Source organism: Melanostigma gelatinosum, assembly GCF_949748355.1.
Source record: "Melanostigma gelatinosum genome assembly, chromosome: 5".
Lineage (NCBI taxonomy): Eukaryota > Metazoa > Chordata > Actinopteri > Perciformes > Zoarcidae > Melanostigma > Melanostigma gelatinosum.
In genome coordinates this window covers 28097349-28110894 of record NC_136638.1, presented here as the reverse complement: position 1 = coordinate 28110894, position 13546 = coordinate 28097349, and the positions used below count along the sequence as shown (strand labels likewise).

Sequence of the window (13546 nt, the reverse complement as noted above, 5' to 3'; positions counted from 1 at the left end):
CAGGTCGGGAGCAGCTTTCGTCTCCGTCTCCGTCTCCAGAAACAGCTCAGCAGCTTCAGTCGTCTCCGAGGTCCTCGGTCTGCTCCACAGACGGGTGACTTTATGTTTTTATTTATAGCAACATAACCAGTGAGGTAACTCACTCGGACACATTTTATTGGAACTATTGTAAATGATTAATATTGTCACTAATTTGCAGCCACACATGGACTTTAAAAAGTCACAAAAACAAATTGGTATAAAGTCACTTTACATATATAAGCTGCATTTTTTTACATTTCATGCTGTATTTGTCGATAAAACGTTAAACAATATAAACGGTTTCTTCATTTAAAACTGTGTTTTTTTTTTACAGCTTTTTTCCCCCTTTTTTAAAGTCACACTTTAAATACCTGGTCAACTCTTCATGACCGCTTCACCTCACCTGAAAATGGAGTGAAGTGAACTAAATAATGTGTCGTTTCAGGAGGAAGACGCGTCCACTTTCAGCCTGATGGAGGTCTACATGAGCAGCAAGCAAGGTGAGCGCTGACGTTAAGAATAAAGGACACACAAAAACCTTTATTGATTATTTTATTTTACTTTTCATGTTTTTTATTTTTTATTTTATATTCATTTATCTATTTTTTGAATCTATTTATTTATTTATGGCCCTTAAAGCCCTCTGACGTCTCTGCTGTATGACTTGCCGTTGTTAGATAAAATCCCATAATGTGTAAAAAAAACAACTCAAATACAATGAAAACTGTGTGTGATGATGACTCATCGGTGAAGGTTGTGACGTCTCCATGTCTGTCCTCCAGTTCAGAGACAGATGCTGAGTCCTCAGGAGAAGATTCAGGACAAGCTGCAGGAGATCAGGAAGGTAGGAGGACATGTAACACACTGAACTCCTGCAGGAGGAGGAGGTCAGGAGATCAACATGATTGATTGATTTCTTTCTTTCCCAGGTGTCTGTGCGTCAGATGAACCAGACTCGTTTCTACGTGGTGGAGAACAGGAAGCAAGCGGTGCTGGTGAGCCTGCTGATCGGAGGTCTGACCCCCCTTCTGTCCAAAGACGAGTACGTCCATCTGATCCAGGAACAGCTGAGCATCAAGAGTGAGTGAGACACGTTCAACTGAGACACGTTCACCTGAGACACGTTCAACTGAGACATGTTGACCTGAGACAAGTTCTACCTGAGACACGTTGACCTGAGACAAGATCTACCTGAGACACGTTCAACTGAGACACGTTCACCTGAGACACGTTCAACTGAGACATGTTGACCTGAGACAAGATCTACCTGAGACACGTTCACCTGAGACACGTTGAACCTGAGACACGTTCACCTGAGACACGTTCAACTGAGACATGTTCACCTGAGACACGTTCAACTGAGACATGTTGACCTGAGACAAGTTCTACCTGAGACACGTTCAACTGAGACACGTTGAACTGAGACACGTTGAACTGAGACATGTTGACCTGAGACAAGTTCTACCTAAGACACGTTGACCTGAGACAAGATCTACCTGTGACACGTTGACCTGTGACACGTTCACCTGAGACACGTTGAACTGAGACATGTTGACCTGAGACAAGTTCTACCTAAGACACGTTGACCTGTGACACGTTCACCTGAGACACGTTGAACCTGAGACACGTTGACCTGTGACACGTTCAACTGAGACATGTTGACCTGAGACACGTTCAACTGAGACACGTTCAACTGAGACACGTTGAACCTGAGACACATTCACCTGAGACACGTTGACCTGAGACACGTTGAACCTGTGACACGTTCACCTGTGACACGTTGAACATGAGACACGTTCTACCTGAGACACGTTCTACCTGAGACACGTTCTACCTGAGACACGTTCACCTGAGACACGGTCTACCTGAGACACATTCTACCTGAGACACGTTCACCTGAGACAAGTTAAACCTGAGACACGTTGACCTGAGACACGTTGACCTGAGACACGTTCTACCTGAGACACACTCTACCTGAGACACGTTCACCTGAGACACGTTCTACCTGAGACACATTCTACCTGAGACACGTTCACCTGAGACACGTTCTGCCTGAGACACGTTCGACCTGAGACACGTTCTCCGGAGACACGGTGAACCTGAGACACGGTGAACCTGAGACACGTTCTAGCTGAGACACGTTCTAGCTGAGACACGTTCTACCTGAGACACGTCCGACCTGAGACACGTTCTACCTGAGACACGTTCTACCTGAGACACGTTCTCCGGAGACACGTTCTACCTGAGACACGTTCTACCTGAGACACGTCCGACCTGAGACACGTTCTATCGGAGACACGTTCTACCTGAGACACGTTCTCCGGAGACACGTCCGACCTGAGACACGTTCTATCGGAGACACGTTCTACCTGAGACACGTTCTCCGGAGACACGTTCTATCTGAGACACGTTCTACCTGAGAGACGTTCTATCTGAGACACGTTCGACCTGAGACACGTTCTATCTGAGACACGTTCGACCTGAGACACGTTCTATCTGAGACAGGTCCTACCTGAGACACGTTCTACCTGAGACACGTTCTCCGGAGACACGGTGAACCTGAGACACGGTGAACCTGAGACATGTTGACTTGAGACACGTTCGATCTGAGACACGTTCACCTGAGACACGTCCGACCTGAGACACGTTCGACCTGAGACACGTCCTACCTGAGACACGTCCTACCTGAGACACGTCCTACCTGAGACACGTCCTACCTGAGACACGTTCTACCTGAGACACGTTCTCCGGAGACACGTGAACCTGAGACACGGTGAACCTGAGACACGTTCTATCTGAGACATGTTCACCTGAGACACGTCCTACCTGAGACACGTTCGACCTGAGACACGTTCTATCTGAGACACGTCCTACCTGAGACACGTTCTACCTGAGACACGTTCTCCGGAGACACGTGAACCTGAGACACGGTGAACCTGAGACACGTTCTATCTGAGACACGTTCTATCTGAGACACGTTCGACCTGAGACACGTTCGACCTGAGACACGTTCTATCTGAGACACGTTCGACCTGAGACACGTTCGACCTGAGACACGTTCGACCTGAGACACGTTGACCTGAGACACGTCCTACCTGAGACACGTTGACCTGAGACACGTCCTACCTGAGACACGTTCGACCTGAGACACGTTCTATCTGAGACACGTTCGACCTGAGACACGTCCTACCTGAGACACGTTCGACCTGAGACACGTTCGACCTGAGACACGTCCTACCTGAGACACGTTGACCTGAGACACGTCCTACCTGAGACACGTTGACCTGAGACACGTTCGACCTGAGACACGTTGACCTGAGACACGTTGACCTGAGACACACCTCCTCACTTCCTGTTTCTCTGTCTCTGCAGGTCACCTGGTCACCGTCAGCCACGTCTACACCAGTCAAGGTGAGATTGAAGGGACATCGCTGACGTCATCATCATGTGCAATAATACTTTCTATATCATGTAAAACATCATGTGAAATACAACTTTTCTATTTTATTGTCCATCAGGCTCTTCTGTCAGTGTCACTTCTTATGCAATTCATATTTGTACTCTTAATTTAATATTTTGTTCGAGTAATGAACTTTTTCTATTTTATTATTATCTTATCTGCTTCTCTTAAAAAGCAGCCGAGGGGCTGAACGTGTCTCTTAAAAGGTGTTTTAGCTGCTCCGTGATTCTCAACGTTTATTTGGCTTCAACGCTTTAACGTTCAATTTTTTTTATCCTTAAATAGTTTGTAAAAAAGCCTGAATCGCCTTAAATTATCTCATAATTCTTAAGAATATTATGCAAATTCCATTCGAAATATGTGTTCCTGCTTTCCTCTCCTTTAGTTAGTTTTAACTGTCGGAGAGTTTAATGAACAACTAAACATCATAACATTAGAGGTTTTTTTTCAGGTAAAAATCTTAATTTGTAAAGTTTGTCAGATAAAAGAAGTCCAGTAGAAGCATGAAGTAGCACGAGAAGAAAGTACTCGAGTAAAGCACAAGTACCTGAGATGTGTACTTATATGTATATATATATGTATATATATATGTATATATGTATATATATATATATATACATACATATATACATATATACATATATATGTGTTTAGGTGCGGTGGCCTTGCAGGTCTCGTGTTTCTCTGAAGCAGAGAGGATCTACATGTTGGCTAAAGACACAATCGTCAACAGCAAGACGCTCACTTCACTCGTCATTCCAGAGATCGAGGTGACAATCAATTCATCTTTCAAATGATCTTTTATGTATTTCAACACTTTTATGTCTATATATGTCTATATGTATATATATATGTATATATATATATATATATATATATGTCTATATGTATATATATATATGTATATATATATATATATACATATATACATATATATATATATATATATATATATATACATATATATATATACATATAGACATATATATATATATATATATACATATATATATACATATAGACATATATATATATATATATACATATATATATACATATAGACATATATATATATATATATATATGTCTATATGTATATATATATATGTATATATATATATATATATATATATACATATATATATATATATATATATATATACATATATATATATATATATATATATATATATATATACATATATATATATATATATATATATATATATATATATATATATATATACATATATATACATATATATATATATCAAGATAATTATTGTTAATGACACTACAAACACTGTTTCTGACACACAGGTTAGTCGTTCATGTGTTGTTATTGGTAAAATGAGTTGTTGTCTGTCAGAACAACGATCTGGGAGAAGACGTCTGTCCTCTGCTCGTCTTCGTGAACCCGAAGAGCGGCGGCATGAAGGGCCGAGAGCTCCTCTACGGCTTCAGGAAGCTGCTGAACCCTCATCAGGTCTTTGACATCTCCAACGGAGGACCGCTGGCTGGGTGAGAGAAACCGAGGCTGATGATGAGGATGATGATGATGATGATGGAATGTTTACAGGAAGTTCAGGCAGGAGGTTTTTATTTATTGCTGCACATTTTAAGGGAGAACTCGCCACCTTTTTCTGTGTTTGTCTGATCGGTTCTGATGGTAAATGTAGTCACACTGAAGTATTGATCTCTCCTGCTGCTGGCTGTGCATACAAGTACCAGGATGCATTGCGTTGTGAGTGGCGAGTTCGCTGTGTCTGATAAATAGAACAAAATAAACTCACAAAATGTCAATAAAGGAAATATTCTTACACCTAAACTGAAACATACAACCATACGACGTAAAATAAACCCTTAATTCTACTTTGAATGGGAAACTCAATTAATAACTTTATTTATAAAGCACCTTTAACAACAGACAAAGCAAGACTAACTGCGGTAAAACCCTGATGGTTCTACTCTCTCTATTTCTATGTGATCAACACAAATGTCATATTTTGCATCCAGTTTTTCTACTTGTGGAGCCACCCTCAGTTCAGATAGGCGGCAACCTCCGAGTGAAGTCAAAGCTTCATGTGTTAAAGCTGCATTCTCTCTAGTGTCCACCAGGGGGCGACTCCTCTGGTTGTATAGAAGTCTATAGAAAATGACTCTACTTCTCTCTTGATTTATTACCTCAGTAAACATTGTAAACATGAGTTTATGTCTCAATCTCTAGTTTCAAGTCTTCTTCAATACAGCATGATGTTCATTTAGTACATTATGGTCCATTTAGAGTCACACAGACCATAAAGCAGGGGATGCTTTAGGGCGGGGCTACACGCTGATTGACAGGTCTCTACCAGAGACGTACACAGCGTCTCTACGTCTCTCGTCCTCAGTCCAGATATGGTCACTTCCTGTTCACTGGTTGCAAAAAAACAACATGGCGACGGCTGTAATCCAAGATGGCGACTGTCAAAATGCTGAACTCAAGGCTTCAAAAACATCAGTCCACAAACCAACGGATGACGTCACGACGACTACGTCCACTTCTTAAATACAGTCTGTGGGAAGTAGAAGCTGCAGCTGTGACCTTTGACCTCTGACTCTTAATGGCGCCGATCGAGTCAAGTTCATGTTGTTTGTTTCATGAACTCTTCAGGCCTTTAAACTGTGATGTCTGGTTTTCTTCAATGTGTCTGACGTTCGTCTTCTCCGCTCCAGCCTCCACACGTTCCGGGAGGTTCCCAGGTTTCGGGTGCTGGTCTGTGGGGGCGACGGGACGGTGGGCTGGGTGCTGGGAGTGCTGGAGGCCGTCCGGCACAAACTGGTGTGTCGTGAGCCGCCCATCGGCATCGTACCGCTGGGAACAGGTCAGACCGGCGCTCACTGACTTGACACGTGCTGCCGGGGTTTTGCGGTTCAGTGTCCACAGGGACTAAAGTCTTTACCGTCTCGACAGGGAACGACTTGTCTCGAGTCCTGCGTTGGGGAGCCGGTTACAGTGGCGAGAACCCCCACCACATCCTGGTCTCTGTGGACGAGGCAGACGAGGTCCTGATGGACCGGTGGACCATCCTGCTGGACGCCCAGGACATCTCTGAAGACGGGAAGGACAACGGCTTCCTGGAGCCTCCCAAGGTCTGGTCCGGATCCAGGTCCTGCAGGACAGATGGAGCAAACAGTCCAAATCCATTCTCCCCGTTAGCTTACAGTCCTTCAAGGCTGCTAAAAACAAGCTAACGGTTCCACGATGTAACAGCACTGAACCGGTGGAACCTGCAACATATTTTACACATTATCTGCATGGATGTTTAATTCAACATCAATAAAAAGAAATAAAAAGATACATTTTAAAATTTTTAATATATTTAACAATGATACTGACAAAACATGTGCTGAAGGCGGTTGTTGTTTCTGAGGGTGGTTAGATAATATGAATTTTTCTCATAATGCTACTTTTTTATTTTCTGAATATTTATTGTACTTTATTCTCAATCTGAGTATTTTTTTCGCCCTGATACTCCATGATAATTAGTAGATAAACATCATACATTATTAGAAATGTAATAAGTTAACAGAAAGTATGTGTTTCAAACATTTCCAATTAGGTTAAAATTTGTACAAAAATAAATAACAAATAAATGACGAGATGAATTCTAATAGATTAAAATAGATAGAACAATTAATGATATGTTAAAACCAGTTACCAAGGGTGGTCAGATAGCATGAATTTTTCTCATAATGCTACTTTATCTTAGTGACCCTGATACTCATGATGCCATGATAATTAATGAATAAACAGTGTCCAAAATGTTGACAGGAAATGTGTGTTCTACACATCTACCATTGTCTGAGGTGGAACAGTCTTTAACGCGTCTTTGTGTCTCAGATTGTGCAGATGAACAACTACTTCGGTCTGGGCATCGACGCGGAGGTGAGCCTCGACTTCCACCAGGCCCGAGAGGACGACCCTGATAAATTCACCAGCAGGTAAAGCTACAGCTCACTCGGGGGTCGCTCAGACGGAGCCCACACATTTGCAAATTAAAACCTTTATTTTATACAAATCCCACAGGTTCCATAACAAAGGGGTGTACGTGAAGGTCGGCCTGCAGAAGATCAGTTGGACCAGGAGTCTCCACCAAGAGCTGCAGCTGCAGGTGGACGCTCAGAACGTCCCGTTACCTCACATAGAGGGGCTGATCTTCCTCAACATACCCAGGTAACACACACACACATCACACTCCTCACCCACAGTCAGTATGACCGCACACTAACCTTCCTGTCTGTGTGTGTGTGTGTGTGTCTGTCTGTGTGTGTGTAGTTGGGGTTCTGGTGCTGACTTGTGGGGGTCAGAGGTCGATGTTCGCCATGGGAAACCGAGCATCGATGACGGGCTGCTGGAGGTGATCGGCGTCACCGGCGTCGTCCACATGGTGAGATAAGTCACGACACTCAAGTCTCTTTGGCTGTTTCCAGAGCTTTCAACCATGTGTGTGTGTGTGTGTGTGTGTGTGTGCAGGGCCAGGTGCAGAGCGGTCTGCGCTCAGGGATCCGTATTGCTCAAGGGAACTACATCAGGCTGACGGTGAGCAAACCCATACATGTTCAGGTGGACGGAGAACCGTGGATCCAACCGCCGGGACACATCATCATCTCTGCTGCTGGACCGAAGGTTTGTCCCCGAAGGGCACCCGTAGTTTGTGTTTTTGTCGGTTTTTCTTTTACTTTCTGTCTTTTGTCTTTGTCCTTGTTCCTATCCTTTCTTCTTCTTTGTCCCTTTTATTCTCCTGTTTATTCATTTACTTCTCTTTTTTTATCGCCTTTCACGTGAAAATGTGATTTATCTGTATTGTGGTATTTTCTGTGTATCCCTCTTGTTTGTCCATAGTTTGGTATCTTCTGAGTACACCTGTCCTTAATCTGTAGTTTAGTATACCTGTACTGTACCCTGTATGTAATCAGTAGTTTGGTGTGTATCCCTGTAGTGTATCAGTAGTTTGGTGTGTATCTATGTAGTTTATCTGTAGTTTGGTTTGTATAAATGTAGTTCAACTGTACACAGTGTTTGTTCCTCTGCTGTGTCTGCAGGTTCGGATGCTGAGGAAGTCCAAGCAGAAGCAGAAGAAGTCATCAGGTGGCTCGAAGGACGGTCGTTCTGAGAGTCCGTCCTCCAGAGACGGAGGAAACTGACCGACCCGCCTAAAAAAAATCAGCATCCTGCCTCCTGCTGCTATCTGGGAGGCCATTTTGTTTTCCATCAGCCAGCTGTGAGCTCACTCGTGGAGCTTCGTAGCGACGCTGACGGGCTGCAGATCAACCTGGAGACTGAAGGAGGTTTAAAGTTTACAGCCTGCACGCGGTGAGGAAGTCCTGGATCGCCTCAAGTTTGGTCCAGTTGGGATCACATTTCCATCCTGCTGACCAAGCACTTATCGCTCACAGATTTCATAGTTAATATTCAGCAACTGTAACAAGTAACTTCTCAGTATGGATAAGCTTCAGAGTTTGAACAAAATAAATCTATAGAAGTATTTAACAGAAGAAGATTTCTGTCCAGATGTGACTGTATATGTACAGTAAGTAGCAACAGACTCAATGCCAGTTGATTAATTGTAATAACTTTAGTTGTATTCATATAATGTGCAGCTATAGAGTGAGTATAACCTTAATCATATTGTCATTAGAGAATATAAAGAAACAGGAGAACTCCTGAAGACAGGCAGTTTAGTTAAGAAGCTGCAACCACATTTTGTTTATCTAAACCCCAAATCTCCTTGGAGGCTGAATAATTCTTCGTCTGTGAAATTTATTCGTAATATTGGTTTCACACAACATTCATGTGGCAGTGAAGCTCTCCGAAGCTAATGAGCACGCAAAATCAAACAAGACATCTCTGAAACCACTGTGTGTAACTGGAAAGAGTCGAAGAAGTAAAAAAGACATGAAAGTCAGATCAAAGAAGTGTTAAAGTGAAGATAAACTGTAAAGCCTGAAGCACAGTTTGTATTTCTGCAGATGGAAAGTGTGAAGCTCTTACTTTGGCAGCAACACCAACTGTGAATATATGACAGGATTTATAAGCCAAAATTAGTTTTGCCACGAATTATAATCTTGTTACGATGACGTTGCACAAGACGGATTTTGTGCAAACTAGATAATAACTTGTGCACAAGATTGAAAACATCTATCTTTTGTGACATAATAAAGAACTCATGACCAGACTGTCACAAAATCTGTCTTTTTAGTTGATTTAATTAAGATTGAGATCACGACAAATAATCTGAATTATACGTTCCAAAACGCAATTGTAAAACTTGCCAAGATTTACTTTTACCGTGACCAATATACCGTTATTTTGTGTCTTTCTTTAGCTCAACAGAATTGACTGTATTCGTCCAAATTTCTGATAAAGACTGCGAGACGTAACTAAAAATACAGTGACGTGCTACAGATGGTGTTGTTGCTACGATGGAAACTGCTGCTTTACACTGTTTTCAGTTCATGCTAACATACTCAGCTGTGATGTATGACTGACTTTATCTCTTTCCCGTCTTCTCTGGTAGCAGTTAGCTAGTTGAGTCTTATTAAACTGAGTTTAGCTGAGCCGTGGAACTACATAAAGAGAAAATGTCTCGTTACAAATTGTCAAAAAGTTGTGCCATTGTGATTAAAGGCAGCACCGTACATTTGCTCAGAAACTATATATAACAGCACCATTACTAGCTTGTAAGGTGGTTAGCGTTTTCTTGAAAGTTAGCTAGCTTGCTAGTGTGTCGAAACAAAACTTAATCTGTAAATTATGGATATGTTACTAGCTTTTTTAGCTAGTTGCCCTGCTAGCTTGTCTAAACAAAATTAAAACAAAACTCAATTAATTTTAGGGGAAAATAAAATGAGTAAATCAAAAGTATATATTCACTAAAATGTGGGCAAAAATGGTGGCACTGCAATCACAGGTTGCACCAGCCACTAGCTAGAAAGCTAGCTGTATTCCTAGCTAAATTAAACTGGAAACAGCTCTAACTTTGCAAGCTAATAGACTAGTTTACGAGCAAGCTAAGTAGCACGCTTGTTGCCTAAACAAAACTTAATTTGAAGAACAAATAAAGGGTTAAATTACTAAAATGTGGGAACACAATACTACTGCAGATAGCATTAAAGAACTGAGCTGAAAACTAGCTCTGCGCTAGCTTAGCAAGGTGGTTGCTAAGCTATCTTGCAAGAGACTAAATTAAAAGTTAAATTCAGATAATTTTAGGGGGAAAAAATAAAATGTTAAAAATGTTGGAACAATATTTGGCCCTCAGTGCACCAGATACTAGCTAGAAAACTAGCTACATAACGAGCTAAACTTAACTAGACATATTACTAGCTTGGCGAACTAGTTAGCTTGTTTACTAGCAAGCAAAACTTAATTTGTAATTGAAAATTGATTGTGGTCAACAAATTAAGTAATTTACGGTAATTTACTATGAGGGGATATATTTAACATATAAAACAACATTGCCAGATCTACAACAATGATCATATTTGATGTGATACAACTTTAATCTAAAGTTAATAATAATAAAATGAGTTTATTTGCTGCCACAACAAAACTTGTCAACGACGAGCTTCAGCTGCCAGTTTATATGAAGGAGGATTTAAAGAAAGAAGAACTTCATCCACATTCCAGATGCAGAACGTAAAGAAATAGATATTAAAGGACGTTATGCTGAAGGTCTCAGCTCTTCATGTAGCCACAACAGTATTTGATCACTGTACTTTGGATGTAATGTTCAGTTTTTTTAACTGCATTACTGATTCATTTTGATGTTATTTGGTGCTAGAATAATATGTTAAAATTCTGTGTTTGATTCTAGATTCAAGGATCTTGTTTTTACTCAAAGCCTCAAACTTCATTCAAAATGTAGCTTATTTCAGGACTAATTGATAGAACAACAAGTTTGAATGCAGACTGTGTTCTCCACATTTAATGACTTTAATAAATCAAGATTACAGTGAGAGTTTCTGGCTTTGAATGAACGTGGATCAGATACATCAGTGGCATTAACTGTTACTTCAAGTGCTTCCTACAGTCGACAGTACTGTGTGTACTGACATGTAGCTGTGAGTAGTTTAAACACACATGCTGTCACAGTGCTTTATTACATGCATGAAGTACTGCAGTTCTGAGTGTTGTGTATTTACAGCATTTAGTCTCCTGTTTATTCACAATAATGAGTCAGTCTGTCGCTGGTAAATAATGTCAACTGCTGGTTTTTACTCATTTTAAACAGTTAATACTTCATGATCCTGCTCTTCAGCTTACTAATTATTCTCTTTAGAATGACTTCCTGCTCGGGAAAAAAAATCAACTTGCAGATTCTTGAAACTTGGGACATTTGAAGTTTTTGATTAGATTTGAGGTATTTGTTGGATTCAAAAATCTTTCTTTTACCACTGAATGATTTGAAGCCCTCAAGGCCTTAAAGAGTGTATTTTCCTTGCTTGTACAAGATATAAAAATAACATATTTCAGGACTTTTGGACTCCTTAATACAATACAACCTCAAACAAGAAAGTGACCAAAAGTTTCTCTTCTCTGCAACTTGATATTTGATAGAAATAAACTGAAATCAACCCAAAAAACCTGATTTTCAGGAATATAAAGTTATCGAGCTAAAAGATGGACAACCAGCTGTCTTATCTTCAGATTTAAGAAAAGCAGTTTAGTCCAAAGAAGTGTTTTCACCTTTAATGACTCGATGAGTAACAATGATGAATGATAAAAATATAGTTTCAAACAGCAGAATATCGAAGCTTTTTGAGCAAATATTTCCTTGTGCATCCACAACAGTTAATCTCTGTAAATGTAAATGTATCCCTTCCTGTGTTTAAACATCCTCCATCGATGTCGTGAACTACTCTATTTGTTGTTCAATGTTACAAGATGTGCAGTTTTTTTCCAGCTTATCTGCGTCCGTCGTGCCTCGTAGCGTTAGAACCACCTGTGGTCATTAAGCCCCGCCCCCCTGAGAGCCGACCAGGTGGAGGTTTGTTCTTCAGGTGGAGGTTTGTCCTGAAGTTGGAAGTTTGTCCTGAAGGTGGAGGTTTGTTCTACAGGTGGAGGTTTGTTATGCAGGTGGAGGTTCTTGTGGTTTGTTCTTCAGGGGGAGGTTTGTTCTGCAGGTGGTTTGTTCTTCAGGTGGTTTGTTCTTCAGGTGGAGGTTTGTTCTTCAGATGGAGGTTCTTGTGGTTTGTTCTTCAGGGGGAGGTTTGTTCTGCAGGTGGTTTGTTCTGAAGGTTTGTTCTTCAGATGGAGGTTATTCTTGTGGTTTATTCTGCAGGTGGAGGTTTGTTTTACAGGTGGAGGTTTGTTCTTCAGATGGAGGATTGTCCTGAAGGAGGTTTCATTTACAGATGGATGTTTGTTCTGCAGGAGGTTTGTTCAGGTGGTGGTTTGTCCTGAAGGAGGTTTGTTTTACAGGTGGAGGTTTGCGTAGTGCCTCATCAACACCGTCAGTGCTCTGATGTTTTTTGTATCTACAGATTTTTTTCGTTGCAAATTTTCAGTTTTATTAAAAAGATAAAATGTATATTTTTGCAGACAAGCTGTTTTTTGTGGTTTTTTTTGTTTTAACTGTAAAGTTGCACTAACTGTTTGATGCTCTTAGATGTGACGTTCAGGTCATTATGAATGTTGTAACAACTAAAGCTGAATATGTTGTACACATATGTAGTACAAATATATAAATGTACATTTATGTTTAAACACATGACGTGTTTATTCAGAATAAACTATAGAACACATGAGAACGTTTCTGTCAGATTTTTCTCTTCAATGTATCTTCAAAATGTTACAACATGTACTTACGTAAAGTACTTTGAAGTACTTGAGTATTTCTATTTTCTGTTACTTGATACTTCTACTTCATCTCAGAGGGAAACGTACTTTTTACTTATTTTTGTTTGACAGTTTTAGTGTTCCAGATTAAAACAAAAATATACAATTAACTAATAAATCATGATTTATTACTACAAATATCTATCTGTACATATATATTTGTCAGCAATGAGCTTCCATAG

At 40.6% G+C, this 13546-nt stretch overlaps 1 protein-coding gene across 1 annotated transcript in view; it reads left to right on the top strand.

Moving 5' to 3' along the window:
• dgkq (diacylglycerol kinase theta) overlaps nucleotides 1-13263 on the top strand; it is a 31350-nt gene extending 18087 nt beyond the window's left edge. The window contains exons 10-23 of the mRNA XM_079268618.1: nucleotides 4-94; nucleotides 467-521; nucleotides 804-865; nucleotides 951-1101; nucleotides 3394-3432; nucleotides 4136-4251; nucleotides 4851-5002; nucleotides 6197-6345; nucleotides 6435-6613; nucleotides 7365-7465; nucleotides 7551-7697; nucleotides 7800-7911; nucleotides 7998-8150; nucleotides 8567-13263. Coding sequence (XP_079124744.1) covers nucleotides 4-94; nucleotides 467-521; nucleotides 804-865; nucleotides 951-1101; nucleotides 3394-3432; nucleotides 4136-4251; nucleotides 4851-5002; nucleotides 6197-6345; nucleotides 6435-6613; nucleotides 7365-7465; nucleotides 7551-7697; nucleotides 7800-7911; nucleotides 7998-8150; nucleotides 8567-8668 — 1609 coding nt within the window. The 3' untranslated portion in view covers nucleotides 8669-13263. The remainder of the gene's footprint in view (nucleotides 1-3; nucleotides 95-466; nucleotides 522-803; nucleotides 866-950; nucleotides 1102-3393; nucleotides 3433-4135; nucleotides 4252-4850; nucleotides 5003-6196; nucleotides 6346-6434; nucleotides 6614-7364; nucleotides 7466-7550; nucleotides 7698-7799; nucleotides 7912-7997; nucleotides 8151-8566) is intronic.
• The last annotated feature ends 283 nt before the right edge of the window (nucleotides 13264-13546 follow it).